This window comes from Rhinoderma darwinii, chromosome 2 (genome assembly GCF_050947455.1).
Source record: "Rhinoderma darwinii isolate aRhiDar2 chromosome 2, aRhiDar2.hap1, whole genome shotgun sequence".
NCBI lineage: Eukaryota > Metazoa > Chordata > Amphibia > Anura > Rhinodermatidae > Rhinoderma > Rhinoderma darwinii.
The window spans coordinates 376,342,691-376,370,540 of NC_134688.1; the positions used below are offsets into that span (position 1 = coordinate 376,342,691).

A 27,850-nucleotide genomic window follows, 5' to 3' on the forward strand; every position below is an offset into this window, starting at 1 on the left:
CATGGTCAAATGTTCTGTCTGCTGCCGTGTTGTCAATAACCTGGCACTAGACGCCAACTGCAGTTGTGCACTGTCTCCCTGGCAACCATCACACACCGGAAAGGAAACTTGTCCCGCCCAATGGACGCACGACTTCCTGTACACGCAAGGAAGCGTCACCCGGAAGTGACGCGCGTATACACTACAGCGTGTTGCTTATATCAACAGAGACCGCAGACGTCTTCCTGTGGACGCGTAAGTCCCCCCTCCCCCTCCTGTAGTTTCAGCTGAGACGATAGTAATAAGAATATTGTTATGTTTCTTTTGTCTTCACGGCAAATAGTGTCGTCGTTTTGATGCCTCTGTTATCCGAATTAGTTGTGTCAGGTTTGGACGGGGTGACTATTCTAATAAGCGGAAATGTGTTAGTTTCAGTATGGTAGGAGCGCACACACACACACACACACACCCTCCTGTTCCCGCGAATCTAATACCCCAATAATAATGTGTAAATATACGTCCTCTCCTGTCAGGTTATTTACGATCTATTTCTCTGATTCTGGAAATGATATGTGTTAACAAGTGGCCACCCTCACAGCTACTATAGAGATTATCTGCCTACTTGTGCAACCGGGCATTGTGTATCATTGTTTTAAGGGATTATTACGCAGGCCAATGATTGGGCAAACGAGCGTTCATATGAACGCTCGTTCCTGATCATTTCCCTGTGTAATCAGGGCAACGATCAGCCGATGTAAACTGGGAGATTGCACCTCCGACATGATGCAAATGTATGGGGACGAGCGAGCGGTGTAAGGAACGCTTGTCCCTATACATAAGCAATCATTGCTCTGTGTGGAAGGAGCAAACGAGCGCCGATCAATGAGCTGTCTCGTTGATCGGCGCTTGTTTATTTGGGCTGTGTAATAGGACACTAAGAAGTACTTTATAACCTTTCCAGCAGCCTATTTCATTTCTTAAAGTAAATCGTCAACCGTTTTGAGTCCTCCGAACCGCCAACAGTGCGATGGGGGGACGGCATTGTAACACATTTTTTTGTCTCGGTCATGCAAGCAGCGTCTATGCAAGATAAATTCCCATGCTGTAGATTAAGATTCTGCACCGCAGGTCAATTCTGCACGTGTTTTCTACTTTTTTTTTCTTTCCCTGCAAAGTGTGAATGAGCTTAGTTAATTGAGATTTGTTACTCTGCAAAGTTGCCTCTATTTCCGTCCCGTGTGCAGGAGGCCTTACTAGAAGCTTCAGCAGCGTTTCTGTGTCTCTCTGCCTGTTTCCCTCCAGCCGCTCCCCTCCCTCTCCATAGACTTCTATGGGCAGCATGTATCCTGATCCCTCAGTGAGCTGATAATTCATCTAATTTTAGCAATGAATTGAGAGTGAATGATCAGTGCAGAAGATGGGGGTGGAGTGGCTCATTAGAGGAGAAGAGACAATTTTCTCTAACAATCTACATCATGCCCCATAAGACGCAATGGTGAATACGTGTTGGTCCTGCTGTCGCCATCTTGGTCGGTAGACCCCACTACATTACTATGTTTACTTGCACTGTTCTTCTGGTCTTTTAGTTATTGGGGATTTTTGTTCTTACTATTCCCTTCTGGTGTTTACAATTAGTTCTATGTATCTGGGGCTGGATTTACAGTCTGCTTTTTGAGTACTCTTGTCTATAGACCAGTTAAAGGATATCTATACATGTGACTAGGTGGCTTCTGCCTAGTTTTTTTTAAATTACATACTTTACCTCATATATATATATATATATATACACACACACACACATTACCTTAATAAAGCTTATGGTATGATTATCCTTTGTAGGGGTTATCGTTTCTTTAAGCGGTCACGCAAGGTTGCCACTACTGATTTCAGGCCCATTTTTTCAGGTTTGGGACTAATAAGATTTATTACAAAGATTCTTTTATTCGCATGTACTATTGATTTATGCAAAGTTTGTTAAAACGACAGTGACCATTTAAAAACTCAAGACAATTCCTTTAGGTAGATATGCCACTCATTTGTCCAGGGTGACCACTTTCATTTGGGGGTCGCATTGGCAGCCCTTTTGGTTGCTCCCCTAACCCTATCCTGGCTCTAATGGAAATCAGATCTCTATGCACTGACTTCCTGGTGAGCTTGTGGTGCGCTTGTAGTGAAACACGGCCGCCGATCTGCAAAGGAAGGGAGCAGCAGCCTGAACCAATGATGAGACAGGAGGTAGATTTCAGACTACCTCAGACTCCCTGTAGGCACTGAAGCTAGGCTGTAGTCACAGATCAAAATAAATAGCAGCTAAAGATGACCTATAGTTACTAGGTACTGACTTACATACAATGCCCACAACTGGACATTCTTTGGTACAAATACATTAATTTAACAGTTTGCATCGATTGTATTTTCCACTAACTGGACATTTTTAATAGGGAAAACACAGCATAAACCTAATTTTTTTGTTATCTCACTATTGTTTTACAGACTAACGTCAAGCTCATCGGACAGTCAGATTAGACTACGTGAAGACACCATGAAAAGTAAGTATAAGGGCTTATTTACACAAACGTTGAATACGTCCATATGACGGCCGTCAAAGCAACGGCCGTCACTCGGACGCATGTATTTCAATGGGGCCATTCACACGGCCATTGTTTTAAGGGACTGTGAAGGGTCAGTGGAAAAACAGGACTTGTCCTGTTTTCTTCCGTTTTCACGGATCCCTCAATACACTCAAGTCTATGAGGGATCCGTGAAAACAGCCAAAAAAACCACAATAAAAGGCCACACTTAATAAATGGATTGGTAGACACCAGTTCCCAACAGGATGCAGACAAGTCAAAAATGCTACAGAGGAAGAGGGCTCGGGTGCAATAAATAGTAATATCCACTCCTACTAGTCTTGAGGGGAGTGGCTGCTCAGTGTTATCACTGCACACAACCAAAGCTTCAAATAATGTGCCAGTTGCAAGGCGCAGCGTATCTTGCCGGATCACAGCCGATTAGTCAGGCCCATACTATTAGATCAGTCGGGCTGCCCTGCACGCCACACCAAATAATGGTACACTAAATTCTCCCAACATTATAAGACCTGGCTGCATCCTGAAAAAAGTTTATACAGTAAATGTATCCATGAAAAACATGAGTTATTAGTTGTTGTTTTGGCCAAAATATGCAAGCCAACGTCAAGGGTCCTCACCGTCTTGCGAGTCCCTACGCTAGAACTTTTCGTCCCCTACATAAAAGCAATACACAGAAAAAATGGGGACATGGATAGACTCAAAAAAAAAAGGCCATACTTACTAAATGGGTTGGTAGACACCAGTTCCCATTGACAGGTCCCGCACGGGTGCAACTCGAACGTGAAAAACTGCCATTTTTCATGTCCGAGTTTGCACTTGGTCGTGTGAATCTAGCCTAATACTGTTAGTTTTTACATTAATGTGTGTATGTGTTGTCCATTTAACGCAAATGAGTAAAAACTAAAAAACTTTTAAGCCCCAAAAAAATCAGTTTGCAGTTAATGGAAAACTCTGCATTTACAACATTGCAACTGAACCGGTTCAGGTCCGGGCTATTTTGAGCCTTCAGAACCAGACACCGTTTAGCCATTTTTAGCACCCGTTCGTTAAACGGCTACAACTATTGCTTTTTGAGAATTTTTAGGCTTAGACTTTTAAAAAAATGTTACGTTCTAGCTACATTTTTTGGGGTAATTATAGTGTTACCCTAAAAAAGACCTTTTTTGTGATAGTCATTGCCTATAGTAAATTGAGATATATTACATGTCTATCTTAGGGTAATTGGGTCAGGGCTAGCGTTATTTGTATTTTTTTATTTCATTTATTTTTGTTCCTTTTTACATTAGTATTTTGGGGGACTTTGTTGAAATTTTTTTTACAAAAATTTTTTACACTATACTTTTCCACTAACTGTAAGTCCAAACACATTCAAATTTATAGAATGGGTTTTCGCACACACACACACACCCACACCCACACCCTGTGAATGAGCGTAAACAAAACTGCAATGAAGAGATGTTGTCCATAGTGGGGTAATGTGACTTAACGCATACTGTGCTAGATCCATTAGCCATTACGGATGGCGCACCATCGCAGATGTTTACTTGGTGGTTTACACATACGCTGGGGCCTTGCGTTAATCGTGTATGTTGGGAGCATTTCCTGAGGTACATGCTTAAAAACGAGATGTGAATAGAACCTTACATGCAGAGCAAAAACGTGTGTGCTGTACATACAAATGATTTATAGCAAACCCACCTGACTGTATATCACATGCTGCACCTCTTTTTTTGTATACTGTACTTACTTTTTCCACTGTTGCCTTTTCTGTGCTTAGAAAAAGATAACCATCTTGATTTTTTTTAGTTTTTCCCTGCTTTCTCTTCCTCTTTGTTTTGCTATCAATCACATGATGCTTCAGCACAGCATCACATGACCAGCTAAAGACCATACCATTTCTGCATTCTGGGGGACACTGATTATCATTCTCTCTATATTCTCCTAAATAAGCTGAGAAACCATAAGTATACAGACAGGGAGTCTGCAATATATTCTTCTATATTATACCTGTGTGACAGGAACCTGTCTAAGTATCAGTGGTAGTGGATGATAGAAGTTTCTGTCCCTCCTGTGGAAAACTAGTGTGGTACAGGAACTGCTGAAGGCTGTGATGGGTGACACACAGATCTCTCGTGTCATTGAGCCCGATTCTCACTGCTGCTAAGCAACCATCCCAGTCTGATATATAGAGATAGAAGCAGCAAGAAATATAACAGGTTAGAGACTGACACATGGAATACCATAATAGAGCACATGGGAAACTTTAGTTGTGGCCGGATTATCCCTTTAAAGAGACGGTAAAATAAAATAGATTTAAATTGATGCGTGTCTGGATTCTTCCTACCATTTCATTATACTGGACAATTATCCACATGCACCGCCCTCATCTCTTAGGCTATGTCCACATGTTCAGTATTTTTCAAACAATTCGCAGCAGAAATCTGAGACTGACACTTGGATTTCTGCTGCAGATGTGCCAGCGGATTCGCATGTGGATTATTAGTCCCATTGATTGGAATCCATGCAAATATTGAGCATGCAGCAGACTTTATGATCCACAGCATGGACATTATTTTGTGCATGTTTTTTTCCACTGCAAGTGAATTGTTCTCACTATGAATTCTTGTATTTTATTTTAGCAATGTCAACTTCTCCGCCTATCCGCGGGACCGGGGATGGGATGGAAACAGAAGAGACTTTAAAATCTGTAGAAATAACAACGTCGCACACCAAGACGGCTCACAGCCCGAAAAGAAAAAGTTCTCCAGCACCATCCATAAGCCCCGGTGTCCTTCAGCTGGGCAAAATTCAGACGGAAAAAGCAATTGAGATAGAAGCATTCAGACTTATCATCCCTAAATCGGCAATAACCCACACGGTTCTGACTAAACAGGCGAAATCTCAGGAGGTCATTGGACATTGCAGAGCAGAAGTGGTAACTGAGCCATGGAAACAACTGTCCGAAATGAAAAGCACTTTAGAAAAATTGAAGAATTCAGAGAAGCGATTACTACAAGATAAGGAAGGTCTTTCCAACCAGCTGAAAGTCCAGACTGAGGTAAGACTACGTATGTCTTATTGGAGAAGTGGAAGGAAAGATTGAGTAAAGCTGAATTTACACATGAGGTTTTTGATTGTCTTTTAAGCCAAACACAGGAGCGGATACAAAATAGAGAAGAAACATCAGCCTTTCCTTTATACTTTTACTGCTTTTCGGATCCACTCCTTGGCTAAAAAAAAAAAAAAAACTTGCATATTTCTGGCTGCCCCGAATCTACAGCTGCCTAAGGAGGGTTGTTATTTGTATTATCATTCAATTAATACGGAGCAGCTCTCCATTCTGGCTCGTAGAGTGGGATCCCGGACAGGTGACCCCCCCCTCAGACATCCATATGCCCTAATAGGCCATATAGACATGGTTTGTCTTTGAGACGACTTCTTTAAGGCTTTGAGATTTGAACACTTATATTTTTTATAGCTATATGTAACGGTTAATGCTTGTCTTCATGGTCAGTACTCGAGTGTGGTTCATTTACAGCCACTTATCTTCTTTTTAGGTTAACAGAGAGTTGAAGAAGTTGCTGGTTGCCTCTGTTGGGGATGATTTACAGTATCATTTTGAACGCATGGCACGAGAAAAGAACCAACTCATTTTAGAGAATGAAGCATTGGCACGGAATAGAGCCCAGCTTTCAGAACAGCTAGAACGCATGTCAATACAGTGTGATGTATGGAGAAGCAAGTTTCTTGCCAGTCGGTAAGTCAATTTATGCATGTATTTTTACCCCTTTCTGACTCCCCCCAGTGGGCGGTGCAGGTCCTGGAGTCTACAGCGACATCTTTTGGCGACGCTGGAGAAAATGCTTATGAGCGCTCATGCTCTAAGCAGGAGCTGTTACTAACCGCTCTTAGAGCAGCCTTCTGAATATGGCCGGGATCAGTGGAACCTATGATCCTGGCCGTTTAACCCTTTGATCGCCATGATCTGTGACTGCGGCATGATCAAAGGGGACTCTCCCTTTCAATCACGTCACCAGGTTGCTCGGTAACGCGATCAGAGACTGGGGAAACCCTCTGCAGTTACTCATGGAGACCTAGAAACGACCCCAGAGCTGTCTTTACAGTATGCCTGCAGTTGTCATAGTGACACAGTATAAAGTATTAGCATACAAAAGTATGCTAATATATTATAAGTATAATGTAAAGTTGTTAAAACGTTATCTCTTCATGTGTTAAAAAAATGATAATTAAGAGACGTCCAATTATAAAAGCCATGATTTTGTATGAAATATATTTTATTTCCCATACATTACCTAAAAAAACAAAAACCTACATGTATTAGGTATCTACACGACCGTTATAATCTGAAGAGTTAATTTAAAAGTTATTTAGCGTGAAACATAAATGTTCTAAAAAGAATAAATAAAAATAACTCCCAAAAATCGCTTATTTTTAAGGTCATTCTGCAAAAATAAATTACACGGTACGTTTTTTTTCTACCTCCAAACATCGGAGGGAAAAAAAAATTTCCCCCATAAAACAAGACCTCAAACAGCCACATCAATAAAAAATAAAAAGGTTACGGCTGCTGAATGGCAGAGAGACAAAAATTAAAATAAAATTCAGCTGGTCATTGAGGCCTGGTCATTAAAGAGGCTCTGTCTCCACATTATAAGTGGCCTCTCTTGTACATGATGTGATCGGTGCTGTAATGTAGATAACAAGTGTTTTTTATTTAGAAAAACTATCTTTTTTGATGGAGTTATGACCTATATTAGCTTTATGCTAATGAGTTTCTCAATGGACAACTGGGACTTTACTATATGACCAAGTGGGCGTTGTACAGAGAAGTGTATGACGCTGACCAATCAGTGGCCAATCAGCGTCATACACTTCTCTCCATTCATTTACACTGCAGATAGCGATATAGCTATATCGCTATGTGCAGTCACATAAACACACTATAACGCTACTCGTGTCATGACAATGAATATACATTACCTCCAGCCAGGACGTGATGTGTATTCATTCTCCTGACCACTTCTGTAGCGTCTCTGTGATTTACAGCACAGCACAGCGAGATCTCGCTGTGAATGACAGCTTACAGCGTAATCTCGCGAGACTACGCCTGCTGTGCTGTAACTCACAGAGACGCTACAGAAGTGGTCAGGAGAATGAATACACATCACGTCCTGGTAATGTATATTCATTGTCATGACACATGAGTAGCGTTATAGTGTGTTTATGTGGCTGCACATAGCGATATAGATATATCGCTATGTGCAGTGTAAATGAATGGAGAGAAGTGTATGACGCTGATTGGTCACTGATTGGTCAGCGTCATACGCTCCTCTGTGCAACGCCCACTTGGTCATATAGTAAAACACGCCCAGTTGTCCATTTAGAAACTCATTAGAATAAAGCTAAAATAGGTCATAACTCCGTCAAAAAAGATTGTTTTTCTAAATAAAAAACACTGCAGTGATCTACATTAAAGCACCGATCATATTTTGTACAATATAGGCCACTTATAATGTGGTGACAGATCCTCTTTAGCCCCTTAACGCTCCATGACCTACTATTAGGTCATTCTAACTATAGCGTTTGCGCTCAGTGACCCAATAGTAGGTCATGGAGTAAACACGGCGCCGTTCGCGCGGGGCGCGTTCATGAGCTGAGACAGCTGCTGTTTCAGACAGCAGACTATCACAGCTCAATGTGCCGGGACCGATCGCGGAGGTCCCCCGCCGATTAACCCTTTAGAAGCCGCGTTCATTAGCGAACACGGCTTCTTAAGGGTTAAGCCACAATCGACAGCCCGACCCACGATAGCGGGCCGCGATGGCTACTATGGTAACCAGAATCCTAACAATGGACTCTGGCTACGCCATCGACGGAAGCCTAGTGGGTCCTGACGAAGTCAGGACCCACTATGCTTGCTGTCATTGAGTAGCTGACAGCTCTGATACACTGCACTACGCATGTAGTGCAGTGTATTAGAATAGCGATCAGGGCCTCCTGCCCTCAAGTCCCCTAGTGGGACAAAGTAATAAAGTAAAAAAAAAAAGTTTAAAAAAGATATGTAAAAATAAGAAAATAAAAGTTTTAAAAGTGATAAGGGAAAAGGGGGGATTTTTACTTTTATCAGTCATTTATTATTAATAAAAATATATAAACAAACAAATAAACTATACATAATTGGTATCGCCATGTCCGGAACGGCCTGAACTACAAAATTATTTCGTTATTTATCCCGCGCGGTGAACGCCGTAAAAAAAAATAATAATAATAAACCGTACCACAATCACAATTGTTTGGTCACTTCACCTCCCAAAAAATTGAATAAAATTAGATCAAAAAGTCGCATGTACCTAAAAATGGTACTGATCGAAACTACAGTTCGTTACGCAAAAAATAAGTCCTCGCACGGCTTTATTGATGGAAAAATAAAAAAGTTCTGGCTCTCAGAATAAGGTAACACAAAAAGTAAATGATTTTTTACAAAACTTATTTTATTGTGCAAATGCCATAAGACATAAAAAAAACTATAAACATCTGGTATCGCCGTAATCGTATCGCCCGGCAGAATAAAGTGAATATGTCAATTATAGCGCATGGTGAACGCTGTAAAAAAACAATAGTAGAATTGCTGTTTTTTAGTCACCACGCCACCTAAAAATAGAATAAAAACTGATCAAAAAGTCACATGCACCCCAAGAAAACTACAATGGATTCCTCAAGGGGTCTGGTTTCCAAATTGGGGTCACCTTTGGGGGTTTTCCACTGTTTTGGCACCACAAGACCCCTTCAAACCGGACATGGTGCCTAATAAAAAGGAGGCCTCAAAATCCACTAGGTACTCCTTTGCTTCGGAGGCCGGTGCTTCAGTCCATTACCGCCCGAGGGCCACATGTGGGATATTTCTCAAAACTGCAGAATCTGGGCAATAAGTATTAAGTTGCGTTTCTCTGGTAAATCCTTTTGTGTTATAAAAAAAAAATGGTATAAAAAGGATTTTCTGACAAAAAAAAAATGGAAATTTCACCTCTACTTAGCTCTAAATTCCCGTGAAACACCTAAAGGGTTCATAAACTTTCTAAATGCTGTTGTGAATACTTTGAGGGGTCTAGTTTCTAAAATGGGGTGTTTGATTGGGGTTTCTAATATATGGGCCCCTCAAAGCAACTTCAGAACTGAACTGGAACCTAAAAAAATAAATAAATGAGGCAATACTTCGCTTCTTACATTATACTGATAATGAGCCGTGCCCACCCCGAGATGACCCCAGTTTTGACCGTTTGTATAAATGAAGAACCCTATTAGACCGTTTCAGTGCCGGTTTTCCCAATCATACACCCCCGAGAAGTGTATTTCTATTGATGAGTCCTTGGTAGATTTTAAAGGGAGGCTTCAATTCCGCCAGTACCTGCCGGGTAAGAGGGCAAGGTATGGCGTGAAGATGTATAAGCTGTGCGAGAGTCCATTAGGGTATACCTACAGGTTTAGGATATATAAAGGGAAGGACACCAGTATTCAACCCCCATAATGCCCCCCCCCCCTTACTGGGAGTTAATGCAAAAATTGTGTGGGATTTGGTGCACCCACTGCTGGACCAGGGTTACCACCTCTACTGCTAGAAGAAACCTGAGAGGCCTCCCTAAGACTCTGCAGGGCAAACAAGAAGGGGGGGCACCCAGTACTTCTGGAAGCGGGGCCACACGCATCGTACAAGGGCAAAACTTTCCAGGAGAAGTTCCCCAAACTGGCAAGAAGGGAAAAAGTCAAAAGAGGTGCAAAGTCTGCTATAAGAGGGGGATAAGGGATGACACAATATATCAATGTGACACGTGTCCCGAATAACCAGAGCTCTGTATGAAAGAGTGTTTTAAAATTTATCATAGATCCCTTGGTTTATAATTTACCCCAATTTTACTTACCCTGATGCACTCCGCACAGCTTATCCCCCTCATCTTTCCCTACTGAGCCCTGCTCTGTGCCCAGGTAGCTGATAACAGCCACATGTAGGGTATTGCCATACCCGGGAGAACCCACATTACAGTTTATGGGATGTATGTCTCCGGTCAAAATGCTCACTACACCTCTAGATGAATGCCTTAAGGGGTGTAGTTTTTAAAACGGGGTCACTTCTTGCGGGTTTCAATTGTACTGGTACCTCAGGAGCTTCTGCATACATGACTTCGCACCAGAAAATCCCCAGTAGGCCAAATGGTGGTCCTTTCGTTCTGAGCCCTCCCATGGGCCCAGGCAGCAGTTTATCACCACAAATTGGGTATTGCTGCACTCAGGACAAATTGCGCAACAGAATGGGGTATTTTATTTCTTTTGAAAATAAGACCTTTTCAGCCAAAACTACATATTATTGGAAAAAATTAATTTTGTTTTAATTCCCAGCCCAATTCAAATAAGTTCTGTGAAGAAACTATGGGGTCAAAATGGTCACAACACCCATAAATGAATTCCTTGAGGGGTGTAGTTTCCAAAATGGGGTCACTTCTGGTGGGTTTCCATTGCTTTGATACCTCTGGGGTTCTGCAAATGCGACATGGCACCCGAAAACCAATCCAGCAAAATCTGGACTCCAACAAACACATAGCGCTCCTTTCATTCTGAGCCCTCCCATGGGCCCAAATGGCAGTTTATCACCACAAATGGTGTATTGCCGTACTAAGGACAAATTAGGCAATAAAATGGGGTATTTTTTTCCCTGTGAAAATAAGAAATTTTGATAAAAAATGACATCTTATTGGAAAAAATTTCATTTTTTTCATTTCACAGCCCAATTCAAATAGGTGCTGTGAAAAAACTGTGCAGTCAAAATGGTAACAACAACCATAAATGAATTCCTTGAGGGGTGTAGTTTCCAAAATGGGGTCACTATTGGGGGATTCCTACTGTTTTGGTATCTCAACACCTCTTCAAACCTGGCATGCTGCCTAAAATATATTCTAATAAAAGAGGCCTCAAAATGCACTAGGTGCTTCTTTGCTTCTAGGGCTTGTGTTTTATTCCACGAGCGCAGTAGGGCCACATGTGGGACATTTCTAAAAACTGCAGAATCTGGACAATACATATTTATTAGTGTTTCTCTGGTAAAACCTTCTGTGTTACAGAATTTTTTTTTTATAAAATTGAAATTCAGCAAGAAAAATTAAATTTGCAAATTTCACCTCCACTTTGCTTTAATTCCTGTGAAATGCCTGAAGGGTTAAAAAACTTTCTAAATGCTGTTTTGAATACTTTGAGGGGTCTAGTTTTTAAAATGGGGTGTTTTATCAGGGTTTCTAATACATAGGCCCCTCAAAGCCACTTCAGAACTGAACAGGTACCTTAAAAAAAAGGCTTTTGAAATTTTCTTAAAAATATGAAAAAATTCCTGTTTATGTTCTAAGCCTTGCAACGTCCAAGAAAAATAAAAGGATGTTCAAAAAATGATGCCAATCTAAAGTAGACATATGGGAAATGTGAACTAGTAACTATTTTGGGTGGTATAACCGTCTGTTTTACAAGCAGATGCATTTAAATTCTGAAAAATGCTTTTTTTAAAAAATTCTCTCAATTTTGCAATTTTTCACCAATAAACACTGAATATATCGACCAAATTTTAACACGAACATGAAGTCCAATGTGTCACGAGAAAAGAATCTCAGAATCGCTTGGATAGGTTTAAGCATTCCGACGTTATTACCACATAAAGTGAAATTTGTCAGATTTAAAAAATGGGCTGTGAGCCTTAAAGGGAATGTGTTGCCAGAAAAACATGTTTTTTTTTAAAAAATTAAACAATTAGAGTGTAGGTGATTAAACATTGTTCAAATTTTTTTTATTTTTTTCACGAGTCAGGAAATATTATAAATTATTTCTAATTTATAATACTACCCATTTTTGGTCACTAGATGGAGCTGTCCCCAAAATTGCAGCTTTGCAAAATTGGGTAAAAAGCCCTCGCTCTAGTGAGCTCTCAGCATCCCCCCCTCCTTTATCCTGGCTAGTGCCGGGATAAACGAGGGGTTTGAACGGTCAACCTCCTACACTGTGTGTCGCCATTTTTTGAGCTAACACACAGTGTAGAAGGTTAACGTACAGTAGTAAACACACTGAAACACGAACATACATAGAAATAACTTACCTGCTCCAGTCGCCGCGGCTCCCTCCGGTCCATCCGCTCCGTCTGCTGCCGCTGGTCCAAGTGCACAAATCCGGAAGCCGCGACCGGAAGTAGTAATATTACTGTCCGGCCGCGACTTCCGGTCCACAGGAAAATGGCGCCGGACGGCGCCAATTTCGAATTGGACTGTGTGGGAGCGGCGCATGCGCAGTTCCCACACAGACGCCGTACACTGAAGTCAATGGGACGGGAGCCGTTCGCAGTCCCTATGGGACTGTGGCTGCCGTATTCCATGTCTGTGTGTGTCGTTAATCGACACACACAGAAATGGAACAAAAAATGGCAGCCCCCATAGGGAAGAAAAAGTGTAAAAATAAGAAAAAGTAAAACACAAACACACAAATGAATATAAACGTTTTTAATAAAGCACTAACATCTTTAACATATTAAAAAATAATTTGTGATGACACTGTTCCTTTAAGGCCAAAACAAGGCTGCGTCCTTAACCCCTTCCCTCTTTAGCCACTTTTGACCTTCCTGACCGGGCCTCATTTTTCAAATCTGACGTGTCACTTTATGTGGTAATAACTCCGGAATGCTTTCACCTATCCAAGCGATTCTGAGATTGTTTTCTCGTGACACATTGGACTTTACGTTACTGGCAAAATTTGCTCGATATGTTCAGTATTTAATTGTGAAAAACACCAAAATTTAGCGAAAAATTGCAAAAATTAGCATTTTTCTCAATTTAAATGTATCTGCTTGTAAGACAGGCAGTTATACCACACAAAATTGTTGCTAATTAACATCCCCATATGTCTACTTTAGATTGGCATCGTTTTTTGAACATCCTTTTATTTTTCTATGACGTTACAAGGCTTAGAACTTTAGCAGCAATTTCTCACATTTTCAAGAAAATTTCAAAAGGCCATTTTTACAGGGGCCAGTTCAGTTGTGAAGTGGTTTTGAGGGCCTTATATATTAGAAACCCCCAAAAAGTAACCCCATTTTAAAAACTTCACCCCTCAAAGTATTCAAAACAGCATTTAGAAAATGTCTTAACCCTTTACACATGTCACAGGAATTAAAGCAAAGTAGAGGTGAAATTTACAAATTTCATATTTTTTTGCAGAAATAAATTTTTAGTACAATTTTTTTTATAACACAGAAGGTTTTACCAGAGAAATGCAACTCAATATTTGTTGCCCAGTTTCTGCAGTTTTAGGAAATATCCAACATGTGGCCGTAGCGTGCTACTGGACTGAAGCACCGGCCTCAGAAGCAAAGGAACACCTAGTGGATTTTGGGGCCTTATTTTTGTTAGAATAAATTTTAGGCACCATGTCAGGTTTGAAGGGCTCTTGCAGTGCCAAAACAGTCAAAATCCCCCAAAAGTGACCCCATCTGGGAAACTACACACCTCAAGGAAATTATCTAGGGGTACAGTGAGCATTTTGACCGCACAGTTTTTTTACAGAAATTATTGGAAGTAGGCCGTGAAAATTAAAATCAACATTTCTTCAAAGAAAATGTAGGTTTAGTGATTTTTTTTTCTCATTTCCACAAGGACTAAAGGAGAAAAAGCACCGTAAAATTTGTAAACCAATTTCTCCCGAGTAAAACAATACCCCACATGTGGTAATAAACGGTTGTTTGGAGACACGGCGTGGCTGAGAAGGGAAAGAGCGCTATTTGGCTTTTGGAGCTCAAGTTTAGCAGGAATGGTTTGCGGAGGCCATGTCACATTTACAAAGCCCCTGAGGGGACAAAACAGTGGAAACCCCCCACAAGTGACCCCATTTTGGAAACTACACCCATTGAGGAAATTATCTAGGGGTATAGTGAGCGTTTTGACCCAACAGGTTTTTTGCATAAATTATTGGAAATAGGCCCTGAAAATGACAATCTAAATTTTTTCAAAGAAAATGTAGGTTTAGCTAATTTTTTCTCATTTCCACAAGGACTGAAGGAGAAAAAGCACCGTAAAATTTGTAAACCAATCTCTCCCGAGTAAAACAATGCCCCACATGTGGTAATAAACGGCTGTTTGGAGACACGGCGTGGCTTAGAAGGGAAAGAGCGCTATTTGGCTTTTGGAGATCACATTGAGCAGGAATGGTTTGCGGCGGCCATGTCACATTTGCAAAGCCCCTGAGGGGAAAAAACAATGAAAACGCCCAAAAAGTGACACCATTTAGGAAACTACACCTCTTGAGGAATTCATCTAGGGGCGTAGTGAGCATTTTGACCCCACAGATGTTTCATAGAATTTATTAGAATTGGGCAGTGAAAATAAAAACAATCCTTTTTCTTCAATAAGACGTAGCTTTAGCGCAAATTTTTTCATTTTCGCAACAAATAAAGGAAAAAAAAGAACCCAACATTTGTAAAACAATTTCTACCGAGTACGGCAATACCCCATATGTGGTCATAAACTGCTGTTTGGGCACACGGCAGGGCTCAGAAGGGAAGGACCGCCATTTGGAGTGCAGATGTTGCTGGATTGGTTTTTGGGCGCCTGTGGGCCCAAAACAGTGGAAACCCCCCAGAAGTGACCCAATTTTGGAAACTACACCCCTCAATGCATTTACCTAGGGGTGTAGTGAGCATTTTAACCCTGCAGGTGTTTTGTAGAAATTAGTGTGAACTCGATGTTGCAGAGTGAAAATGGGATTTTTTCCACAGATATGTGGACAATATGTGGTGCCCGGCTTGTGCCACCATAACAAGACAGCTCTCTAATTATTATGCTGGGTTTCCTGGTTTTAGAAACACCCTACATGTGGCCCTAATCTCTTGCCTGGACAGTCGACCAGGCTCAGGAGTGAAAGCGTACCATGTCAAATTGAGGCCTAATTTGGCGATTTACAAAGTATTGGTTCACAACTGCAGAGGCTCAGATGTGAAATAATAAAAATAAACCCCTGAGAAGTGACCCCATTATGGAAACTGCACCCCTCAAGGCATTTATTAAGGGGTGTAGTGAGCATTTTCACCCCACAGGTCTTTTCCATAAATGAATGCGCTGTGGATGGTGCAAATTAAAAATGTATATTTTTCCCTAGATATGCCATTCAGTGGCAAATATGTCGTGCCCAGCTTATGCCACTGGAGACACACCCCCCAAAAATTGCTAAAAGGGTTCTCCCGGGTATGACGGTGCCATATATGTGGAAGGAAACTGCTGTTTGGGGACGCTGTAGGGTTCAGATGGGAGGAAATGCCATTTGGCTTTTGGAGCGTGGATTTTGCTTGGTAGTAGTTTTGTTTGGAGTCTTACTGGTATTTCCTTTTATAATGTAGGGCATATGTAAGCCGGGCGGAGTATATAAGGGGCATAGTCAGGTGGTATAATAATGGGGTAAAAAAAACCAATAAAATAATCCATAGATGTGTGTTACGCTGTGACACAATCCTTTCTGCACAAGCCGGTGTCGCACTGATATGTGGCGTCCTTTATTATCCCCCTTTTGATCCACACTCCGCGCCTTTGTAGTTTGGGGAATTTTGCTAGGAAGTGTTGTCCTTGTATAATTCGGGCACCGTCGCTTCCAGCAGATATGTTTGGGCCCTCCCTTTCCTGGTTCCCTAATTTTAGGTCCTTGATAAATCGCCTCTTCAAACAGAAGAAATGTTCCCCTCGGGCACAACTGCATATTTTTTTATTTCCTGACTTATTGGAGCCATAACTAATTTTATTTTTCATAGACGTAGCGGTATGAGGGCTGGTTTGTTGCGGGACGAGCTGTAGTTATTATTGGTACCATTTTGGGGTACATGTGACTTTTTGATCACCTTTTATCCTATTTTTTGGGATGCCAGGTAAACAAAAAAACGCAATTCTGGCACAGCTTTTTTTGTTTTTGTTTTTATACAGCGTTCACCATGCATTATAAATTACATGTTAACTTTATTCTGTGGGTCCGTACGATTCCGGCGATACCTAATTTATAGCACTTTTTTATGTTTTACAACTTTTTCCACAATAAAATTACTTTTGTAAAAAGAATGTATTTTTTCTGTCGCCAAGTTGTGAGAACCATAACGTTTTAATTTTTTTGTCGACGGAGGTGTATGAGGGCTTGTTTTTTGCGGGACGAGCTATAGTTTTTATAGGTACGATTTTTGGATACGTGCGACTTTTTGATCACTTTTTATTCTAACATTTGTAGGGCAAAGTGACTAAAAAACAGAAACTCTGGTAACGTTTTTTACGGTTTTTTTTTACGCTGTTCACCGCGTGCAATAAATAATATAATATTTTGATACCTCAGGTCGTTACGGTCGCGGCGATACCAAATACATATGGTTTATTATTATTTTTCAATAATAAAGGACTTGATAAGAGTAAAAGGGGGATTGTGTTTTATTTGATTACTTGAAACTTTTATTGTTTTCAAACTTTCATTATTTGCACTTTTTTTTACACTTTTTTACACTTTTTTACACTTTTTTATACTTTTTTTACACTTTTTCTCAAGTCCCACTAGGGGACTTGAAGGTCCAACGGTCAGATTTTTTTTTTTCTAATACATTGCACTACCTATGTAGTGCAATGTATTAGATCTGTCAGTCATTCACTGACAGCAAGCCGATTAGGCTTCGCCTCCCGGCGGGGCCTAAATCGGCTTCCGTAATGGCAGAGCAGGAGACCATTGTGTCTCCTGTTGCCATAACAGCAGTCGCCAGTCCTGATTGCCTGTCAGGGCTGGCGATCTGCTAGTAACCGCTACGATGCAGCAATCGCTTTCGATTGCTGCATCGAAGGGGTTAATGGCAGGGATCGGAGCTTGCTCCGGTTCCTGCCGTTACAGGTGGATGTCAGCTGTAATATACAGCTGACTTCCACCGCTGATGACGCCGGATCAGCTCCTGACCCGGCGCCATCTTGCTGGCAGCTACGGAAGCCGATCAGGCTCCGCCGCCGGGCGGATCTTGACTGGCTTCGGTGCTAGGCAGACCGGGAGGCCAGTATTAGGCCTCCGGTTGCCATTGCAGCCACCGGAACCCCGGCAATTTCATTACTGGGGTTCCGATGAGCTGCAAACACCTTAAGTGCAGTGATCGCGTTTGAGCGCTGCACTTAAGGGGTTAATGGCGGGGATCGAAGCTAATTTCGGTCCCCGCCGTTACAGCCGGATGTCAGCTGTAAGATACAGCTGAGATCCGGTGATGATGGCACCGGCTCAGCTTCTGAGCCGGTCCCAAACATTTGGCGTACATGTACGGCAAGATGCGGGAAGTCAATGCTTTCCATGACGTACATGTACGGCAAATGTCGGGAAGGGGTTAAGGGGTTAAGGGCTTAATGCAAATATTTACACAGTTGGAAAAAACATGTCTAATGTTTCATCCTATTGATCCTCCTTATAAAGCTTGAACAAAAGTACCTTAATGGTATGTACAACTTTGAAGTAGTTTTTTGTTTTTAGTAAAAATGTCTATCCGTTTGTTTTGTGCAACTTTCTAAATACTTTTTCCTAAAATAATTGTAACTTTTTGAGATGCAGCTGCTTTGTATCCTGTATACAAAGCAACTGTATCTAGCGCTGAAACCTGAATCCGTCAGGTCAGCCAGACTGACGGGTTCAGTGTCAATGGGTCCTGCGTGTCTGACACGCAGGATCAAGCTCTTACCTATCACATCTGAGATCATAACCTAGATGTGATCGATAACTGGTGTATCCTGCGTGTCAGAGACAGTGCCGCTGACCTGACGGATTCAGGTCTCAGCGCAAGATACAGCTGCCCTGTATACAGGATACAAAGCCGCTGTATCTCAAAAAGTATAAATCATTTTTCATAAAAACTATTAAGAAAGCTGCACCAAACACACTGATAGACATTTTTATTTAAAACAAACACAAAATAAAAAAACAAACTATTTCAAAGGTGGCCTTTCTGACTGACCCCAGTCTAGTAATAGGACAACTATCTGTACCATAGACCCATTATGTTGTTATATAAGAACCTTGGCACATTGATATCTATATATATTTTTTTTCTTGTATTTCAGAGTTATGGCAGATGAATTGAACAACTTAAGGGCAAATCTTCAGAGGCAAAATAGAGAGGCTCAAAGTGCACTTCAGGATTTGTTAAGTGAAAGGGACCAGTATCGGGAAGAAATGTCTGAAACACAAAAGTAAGATGTAGTATTAAATAGACAAGATGTATATGTGCGTAATCATTTATTCTCCTGTTGCTGTTGAGTGTTGTATCCTCATGACATTAGTTTGAACTCAGTGGCCCACATTTATCATCCACAGGTAAATTGTGACCTAAAAGGCGACGTCGTTTTTTTTAGCCATATACATTACGTAAAAAGCCTTTGAGTGTCGCAGATAAATTCTGCTCATAGGTGTAAAAAAAAAATTCTCAACCCTTGCGTTTAAAACGGGTGGGTGGTGTTTCAGTAATCTGATAGCCCCGAAGAACAAATTCTAGGCATAGTACCCCACATAAGCCTCATTTAGGATTGTGGATGCATATACTAGCACCAACAATCGATGTCCTCTATTACCAGGACGGCATGTTCTCTATTGATGGCACACTGTCATTGTCTTACAGTGAGAATGTAGTCTATGCCTGCTGTTCACTGGCACCCCGTCGTCATTGGATCGTCAATGTTCATGTAGGAATTATTCAAGAGGCTTTGTTACATGCAAATTGATGGTTCTTGTTTTTTATAGAGTCGGCACTATGCGGTAAAATGTAGTAGCTACTGGGACTAAAGGTCCTCTTACACGTCCCGTCCTGCAGCTGGTTGATCGGCGCTTGTTTGCTACTTGCACAGCGAGCTAGTATAAAGAAGAGCGCTCATTACTCCAATCGCTCGTCCCCATACATTTTAATCATGTCGGCAGCACGTCTCCCTGTTTACACCTGGAGATGTGCTGCCGACAACGATAATATTTTTCATTTTGAAAACGATACGATCAGCAGATGGACGAGTGTTTGCTTGTTCATCTGCAAAGGGGAATTATCGGCAACGAGCATTTGCCCTATAATTTGGTCTGTGTAAAAGCGCCTTAACAACCATCTCATTACAGATACTTAAAATTATATCTGCAATTGATTAAACCTAGCTTGTGTGATGATCCTAGACTATGTCCTATTTTATTTTATTTATTTTTTATTGAAGTTTTTACTATGACATAAACAGAAAATGTATGCATCGGTTTAGCCAACATGGCTACAAAAGCAGTATTACTCTTAATTAACATTATAAAGCATACAATGCAACATATGAAAACGAAGAATAAGGAACAAAGAAAATAACATTCATGGCTGCTTACACATGTAGTTAGACAGAGAAAAAGGATTGTATGTCCTATAATAAGGCACATAAAATTATACAAATGGTCAGGTCGGTAGATTCTCACATCAAGAGTGAAAGGCCCTGAAGAGAACATGTCTCTCCAGAGCTTATAATACGTTGGCTCGTATAGTTATACATGGGAATCACATAAATAAATAGGTCCGCATTTAATTACACAGAATTACATATATAAACGGAGGGCGAAACATTTAAGTTGAGGTAATAGCAGGCACAGAAGCTCCCGATGTCACAAAGTCAAACCATGTGGACCAATGACTTGTAAATTTGCCTACAGAATTAAGCCGAATCGCCACCATTTATTTCCATAGTGTAGTCAAAATTAACCAGATTAATCAGCTCTGCTACCGTCAGGGGAACATGGGATTTCCATGTCCGAGCAATGAGTAATCTAGCTGCAAAAATTATATGACCTACTACATAACGTAAATCCTGTGGAATTTCGCAAAGACCAATTAAACAAAGGGCTAGGGCCGGGGACAAGGAAACATTGAAATTAATTACTTTGCCAATAAAAGCAAATGTGGCTGTCCAAAAGGATAATACTAACGGGCAATCCCACCAAACATGTAGGTAAGCTCCTACTTTACCGCATCCCCTCCAACACAAGGGAGAGAATGATGGATTAATTCTAGCAATTTGAGAGGGTGTTCTATACCATCTAAGTAACATTTTATGAGCAGTTTCCCAGTGACTAGCAGCGTTGGAGATTTTTTTAACCCAATGAATTGCAGAATACCAGTCTTGAAGAGAAATATCAAGGGCTAAATCTGTTTCCCATTTCTGAAGGTAGACCGGTTTTACCAATGTGTGAGGGTGTGTAACATTAGAGTAAAATAAAGAGATCCCCTTAAGCTTTGAATGTATACAGGTAAAGAATGTAAAAGCACTAGAGGGGAACATCGGGGTATCCAATCGTACAGACTGTAAGATATGTCGGATTTGCAAATATTTATAAAAATCCTGTTTGGGTAAATTGTGCTTCTGCATTAAAGTCTGAAATGAGAGTAGGGATGTGGAATCATAAAGGGAACCAATTTTAAGTATCCCCGCCTGCTCCCAAACATCAATGTGTGTCCTATTTTATAAACCTGATTACTCCTTATCATGGAGTGACAGAGCTTTAGCCGATACATTCGTCCATGTAAGCAAGCCGGGGACACGCGACAAGTTCCCATTGGCAACTAACGCCTCCCCTGGAAGGCCATGAGCAGCATTTTCAGACCCAGGTTTGAGGAGCGTAGCTTAAAGAGGCTCTGTCACCAGATTTTGCAACCCCTATCTCCTATTGCAGCAGATCGGCGCTGCAATGGAGATAAGAGTAAAGTTTTTTTGTTTTTTTTTTAAAACGAGCATTTTTGGCCAAGTCATGACCATTTTTGTATTTATGTAAATGAGGCTTTCTAAAGTACAAGTGGGCGTGTATTGTGTTCGTTACATCTGGGCGTTTTTACTTCTTTTACTAGCTGGGCGTTCTGACGAGAAGTATCATCCACTTCTCTTCACAACGCCCAGCTTCTGGCAGTGCAGACACAGCGTGTTCTCGAGAGATCACGCTGTGACGTCACTCACTTCCTGCCCCAGGTCCTGCATTGTGTCGGGCTTTCTAAAGTGCAACTGGGCGTGTTTAAAGTAAAAGTACAACTGGGTGTGTATTGTGTATGTACAACTGGGCGTGTATTGTGTATGTACAACTGGGCGTGTATTGTGTATGTACAATGTAGCCTCTGGTGCCGATGTGTCCTCGCTCGTCCGACACGATGCAGGACCTGTGAGTGACGACACAGCGTGATCTCTCGAGAACACGCTGTGTCTGTGCACTGCCAGAAGCTGGGCGTTGTGAAGAGAAGTGGATGATACTTCTATACACAACGCCCAGCTAGTAAAAGAAGTAAACACGCCCAGATGTACATACACAATACACACCCAGTGGTACATACACAATACACGCCCAGTGGTACATACACAATACACGCCCAGTTGTACATACACAATACACGCCCAGTTGTACATACACAATACACGCCCAGTTGTACATACACAATACACGCCCAGTTGTACATACACAATACACACCCAGTTGTACTTTTACTTTAAACACGCCCAGTTGCACTTTAGAAAGCCTCATTTACATAAATATAAAAATGGTCATAACTTGGCCAAAAATGCTCGTTTTAAAAAAAAAAAAAACGTTACTCTTCTCTACATTGCAGCGCCGATCTGCTGCAATAGGAGATAGGGGTTGCAAATTCTGGTGACAGAGCCTCTTTAAAGCCGTTTCGACAAGCCTCTTCCCTCATTAGCTGTAAGGCTGCAGACGCACCTTCACTGTGGGCAGTCCCCAGGGTATAAAAAGCTAAGGATTTTGAGCTAAATTGACTTATTCTCAGGCTAGGTCATCAATGTATGACCTGTGGGGGTCCAGCCATCATAATATAGGGACTGCGGTGGCGCCCCCTTCATTGTTTACACAGGTACAGTAGCTCAATCATATGTACGGTGGTTCCTGGAACTGCAGCTCGTCCTATTCAAGTGAATTGACTGTATGTTTTTATCTTCTGCAGAGTATTAGAAGAGCTGCTTGTCTCTTTGCAGTGGGGAAGGCAGCAAACTTACTATCCCGTTGCTCAGCCGTTCTCCACCACAGAGCTCGTGGCAGCAATTCGAAAACTGGCAGTTGCTGTAAAGTCTCACCTTATTGGAAATACTGGATCAGAAAGCCCCAAAAATGCTCCACAGACAACTGAATTTTACAACACCCCTGCAGAAAAAATGGCAGAAATGGTAAATGACCTTACTTTTTTCTATAGGTAACTTCTTGTGGTTTTGTCTTATGTTTACCAGAAATTAATAACCCGTTTATGAACCTTTTTATAACACCTGTAATCTGTCACTGGCAGGAGTAGAGGGGACGTCATGATCTGCCATCACATACATGGGGACTTTGGCCGCGGCACGGGTCGTGCGGCCATAGATTGCTGTCACCTTTCTGCAGCATAGGTAATGAAAGCCAATGTGGACGTGTTGCGACCCGCAGGTTGTCGTGACCGCGACTTGAAGGTTGAAAAAATTCATCAGGTTTAGACTTCTTGCAACTGTCATGTCGCGGCAACCCATGGGTCACAATGCACCCATATTTATTACCTGCGATGCAGGCAGGGCAACACAGCGATCTATGGCCGGATCTTCTGTACACTGCACACATAGAGAGGATAATTCTGCTATTCTATCGATCTATCTATCAATCTTACATTATACAGTATTAATAAGCAATGTAGCTGAGAATCCAGAACTGGGGTGAGATATAAATCTTACTATGAGCAGCTGTGTCATCTGTATGTGTCTTTCTCATCTTGTTCACGCTACTGCTGCTCCTGCTCTCTCTCCCCCAACCTCTCCATAGACTTCTATGGGCAGGTTTAATCTTATCCCTCAGCGAGCTGAGAGCACGTCTTTTCTAAGGCGGAGAAAGCAGTAAATTCAAAGTGAGTGAACCGTTTAAGAGGGCAAGGGGAGGAAAGACCCTGATAAAACTGTAAACTCTACGAAGGGATGTTTAACAGCAAAACTACATTAAAATAAAAATTTCTCACCCAGCTTTTTAGGTAATATAAGCTCAACTTAAAGTGAATGCTGTCATTCTGGAGACCCCCCACCTCCCTGCACACGCACACCACACTGCCTATACTAGGCTGCTGCTGAAGCTTGTTCTTTGTGAACATACTTGATTTTGTGTCAGAGTATTTTGCTCTAATTTGCATGGATATATTTTTTACAAAGTCGCAGTGTAGCTCTAGCATTAACAGATTAGGGAATCGTAAGTGTTGCCTGTATTCTGCTGACAGCAGTGGGAAGTACAACACTGAATAGGCCATAGTACACAAGGTTTTTGTGAACAGACATAATTAGTCTTTGTTTTCTTATTATTTTTTCAGATACTTAAGGCTCAGGATCCTATTGCGTGTTCTGAGACGTCTCCAGATATTTCCTTCTCGGAGTCCTCACCATCTTTCTTAGCAGCAAAAAAAAGTATCGGACGATTTCACCCATATACCAGATACGAGAACATCACCTTTAATTGCTGCAACCACTGCCAAGGAGAACTGATAGCGCTATAGGAGGACTTAGTCCTTATTTGTTGCAGTGGTGAAGGTAATGCTAGTCAAATAGCAATAATTTCTATACTCAGGCATGAGATGATGGCACCCGGCTTAGTGCAATACAGAGGGAAATAACGAATATACGGTTCTTGCAGGATTTTCCAGCTGGATATTTTTGACTTGATAATTGACTGTTTATTGAAGTTTTTCAACACAACTAGGTCATTCCATGATGCAACGTTTCTTCAGTATTCTTCTCACCAGGGACTTTTCACATATTTTTATCATTGTTACTATTTTATCTGCAGTGTTTTCAAACCTCATTTGTTGTATTAATTTAAGGTAACAGGTCTTAATAAAATGCAGAGTTTCATTATGAATGCTGATTGGTCCATGTCAGACAAGCACATTTCATGGCCTACTTAAAGGGTTTTCCAAGTCTTTAAAAATAATACACAAAAGTGTCTGAATGCTCACCAAGTGATCACCTGGTGATGCCACTATACCTCAGAAGTAGGATTTTTTTGTTTTCTTACCCAGTTCTGTATAGCACCTTTTGTTTTGATCCTGCTAGGGTTTTCTGTGCGTGGTATTACCATGTAAAGGACTACAGTTTCCATGATTCCACTCTCCTCTCATAGACATTGCCTATATTTACAGATGCCTTCTTGCCCATCCAAGGTGGCAGTGCTGTAATTACTCACTCTGCTGTTCTGCTGCTAGACTCTGCTGCCCAGCATGTGAAACACCTCCCTCCAAAGACAAGTAGGGAGAGGGAATGGAGTAGTGGAGATAACCATGTGTTCATAGTACAGAACATCACACAAGCAGGAGATAAACACCAGGCGTATGGTCATGTGATGTGAGACTGGCTTACAGAGGCATTTCCTCGACAGATATTACATAAGTAAATGATTCATCTCATTGCAATTAAATTATTTGCACACAAAAAACCCCTTTAACATGTAAAATGACCAACACTAAAACAAACATGGAAGTATGTTACTTAGTTTACATCTACATCCTGGATGAAGTTTATAATGGAAACCGGGACGCAGTGCCAGATACTGTGGATACCACCACTTTCCGACGAACACCATTGATCTCGAATAAGTTCCATTTTGACAAGAAGAATAGTGCTGCATGCAGCGTCATTCTTACCAACCTGACAGGACCTGTGACTGCGTCTCCAAACTGACCCTCCAGCGCAGATTTGAACATAGGCTAACAAGAGGGCTGTAATTGACCGATTTCTTCAGTGGCTTGCAGAACAATAAAGGCCAATACCTATGAGTAGAATTGCTATATTATCTCATATATATCTTTTGTATTTGAAACTTAAAGGAGACCTAACAGAAAATAATAATAAAAGGGCCTGTAAGAGTTCTTTCAGACGAACAACTTTCACTTCTAGGTGCTGTAGCGTAGAACGGACGGCATCCAGACTCAACGCTGACCCATTATAATTAATGGGCCAATCCAGACATCAGGTTTTTTTTCACGGACCATTCGTCCATGATGAAAAAATTGCAGCAATCTCTATTTTTGTGCGTTAGTCACGCAGAAGTTTCCCATTAGAAGTCAATGGGTCTGTGTGAAAAACTGATGCCACACGTATGCCATCTGTTTCGTTATTCACAGATGGTTGCCTGGAGACACTTGAGAAGTGAAACCAGGAAGTAGAGCCAGAGCAGTTTGCCCCTGAATAAAAACATGGTAAAAAGCCAAAAATATGCACAAGAAAAGTCTCTCAATGTTCTATGAGACAAGCAATAGAATATTGCATTTCTGCGGTCACTTAAAGGGAATGTGTCGCTAGAAAATTATTTTTTTTTAAGTTAAACAGTGTATAAATGATTAAACATTGTTTTAATTTTTTCACGAGTCAGGAAATATTATAAATTAGATTCTAATTTATACCATTTCCCTGTGCTGGTCACTAGAGGGAGCAATTCCCAAAATTGCAGTATTGGCATGTGGTAAAGCAACCACATTGCTTTATGCTGCAAAATTTGAGAAGACACACTCGCTCTAGTGTCCTCAAACAATCCCCCCCTCCTTTATCCTGGCTAGTGCCAGGAAAAAGGAGGGGATTGAATGTTCAAACCTCCTACACTGTGTGTTGCCATTTTTTGAGCGAATACACCGTGTAGTAGGCTTACATACAGTGGTAATCACACACGAACATACACAAACATAACTTACCTGCTCCTGCCGCCACCGCTCCCTCCGGTCCGTCCGCTCGCTTCTGAACAAATGTCCTGAAGCCGCGACCGGAAGTAGTCATCTTACTGTCCGGCCGTGGCTTCCGGTGCACAAGAAAATGGCGCCGGATGTCGCTCAGCCAAAGACCTTCCATTTGGACTATGTGGGAGCAGCGCATGCGCCGTTCCCACACAGACGGCGTACACGATAGTGAATGCGAACGGCTCCCGTTCGCATTCTCTATGGGGTTGTATGTGCCGTATTCCATGTCTGTATGTGTCGATTAACGACACATACAGAGATGAAAAAAAAACACAAACACACAAATAAATACATTTTTTTTATTTTTTATAAAGCACTAAAAGCAAATTGATATAAAAAAAAAAAATGTTGCAACATTTTTAAGCGTCCTGGGGGGGGGGGGGGGGGTTTAGTGGGTTCGGACAATTGAGGACATTCTTTAGTTTTTTGTTTTTTTTCACGAACATGAAAAACTTATAGCACACTGATGCCATTAGGACGAAAAAAAATTGCAAACTGAAGGCAATTGCAGAAAAAAGAAATGTGAACTGATGCAAAATCATCAGTTTTACACTCACAGAACTTGGGTGAGTGTATCAACGCTCGTCTGAATAAGCCCTAATAATCTGCAAAAAAAATATCTGCTCCTAGATACAAATAAGATAAATCAAATGGGTGAAATCTTTTGTAACGGATCTCATTGCATTATATTAAGTCTGGCAGGTTTTAGGATTTTGTTTATTTTTTGCTGAATAGAGAACTACAATGTTCTGCCCATCAATTTCAATGGAAACCTGGTGGAAATGATGACACCAGTTTGAACAGAGACGTACAGGCATAACACCTGAGGCTGCACTACTGGTGCTTATTTCTGTCACTACGAGTCTGAGACCCTCCCACTGTTTTTGGATTGGCCAGAGCTGCTCACGTTCTGGCCAATCTGGGAACAAAGGGAGTGTCTGAGACTCGTAGTCTAAGAAGCTCTGCAGCCATGTTGGGGCAACGTAGAGGCGACCGCAAAGCGGCGGATCCACGTCAAAGGAGCACAACTGGAGGGCCCCAGCTAATATAACTCCATATACCCCATCACATTTATAATTTTGTCCTCGGTCCAGAGAGTCGCTTTAAGGCTTTCCATGTTGTTGGTGTTGCAGTTTCAATAGTAACATGGTTTTGTAGAAATTTTTCAGACTCCTTTGACACTGTATCTTGCAAGCAAGCTTTCTCTGTGAATATGACTCTTGTCATTAGCTTCAATGAGAGACAGATGTTACTTAAAATGTTATTCTATCTAGGACTTCATAAATCTGCCTTTAATATTTGAAAAGTCAAGTCCGGAGCTGAAACAATAAAACTAGTACTTTAAATGGATGAACCAGGGATTACCGCCCTCATTTACTTGCTATGGTTATTATAACTATTAATGTGCATTGTGCCTACGGGCGTTGAAATCTCAGATGGAAAGCCTAATAAAGCTGTAAATAATGTT

At 41.3% G+C, this 27,850-nt stretch overlaps 2 protein-coding genes across 5 annotated transcripts in view; one reads left to right on the plus strand and one right to left on the minus strand.

Annotated features, from left to right (window-relative positions):
* NME7 (NME/NM23 family member 7) overlaps positions 1-131 on the minus strand; it is a 129,010-nt gene extending 128,879 nt beyond the window's left edge. For both annotated transcript variants that reach the window (XM_075853903.1, XM_075853904.1), the window contains exon 1: positions 1-131. In XM_075853903.1, the coding sequence (XP_075710018.1) occupies positions 1-3 (3 nt within the window). In that variant the 5' untranslated portion in view covers positions 4-131.
* Positions 96-24,515, plus strand: BLZF1 (basic leucine zipper nuclear factor 1). 3 transcript variants are annotated; one of them, XM_075853898.1, is made up of 7 exons: positions 96-234; positions 2,473-2,528; positions 5,210-5,628; positions 6,128-6,327; positions 18,713-18,841; positions 22,600-22,819; positions 23,971-24,515. In XM_075853898.1, exons 2-7 carry the CDS (start codon positions 2,522-2,524, stop codon positions 24,151-24,153), a joined length of 1,158 nt encoding a protein of 385 aa, XP_075710013.1. In that variant the 5' UTR covers positions 96-234; positions 2,473-2,521; the 3' UTR covers positions 24,154-24,515. The 3 variants fall into 3 exon arrangements, with proteins under 3 accessions (XP_075710013.1, XP_075710014.1, XP_075710012.1); XM_075853899.1 differs by having other exon boundaries at positions 233-277; XM_075853897.1 differs by lacking the exon at positions 96-234 and adding an exon at positions 306-403.
* Positions 24,516-27,850: the final 3,335 nt, after the last annotated feature.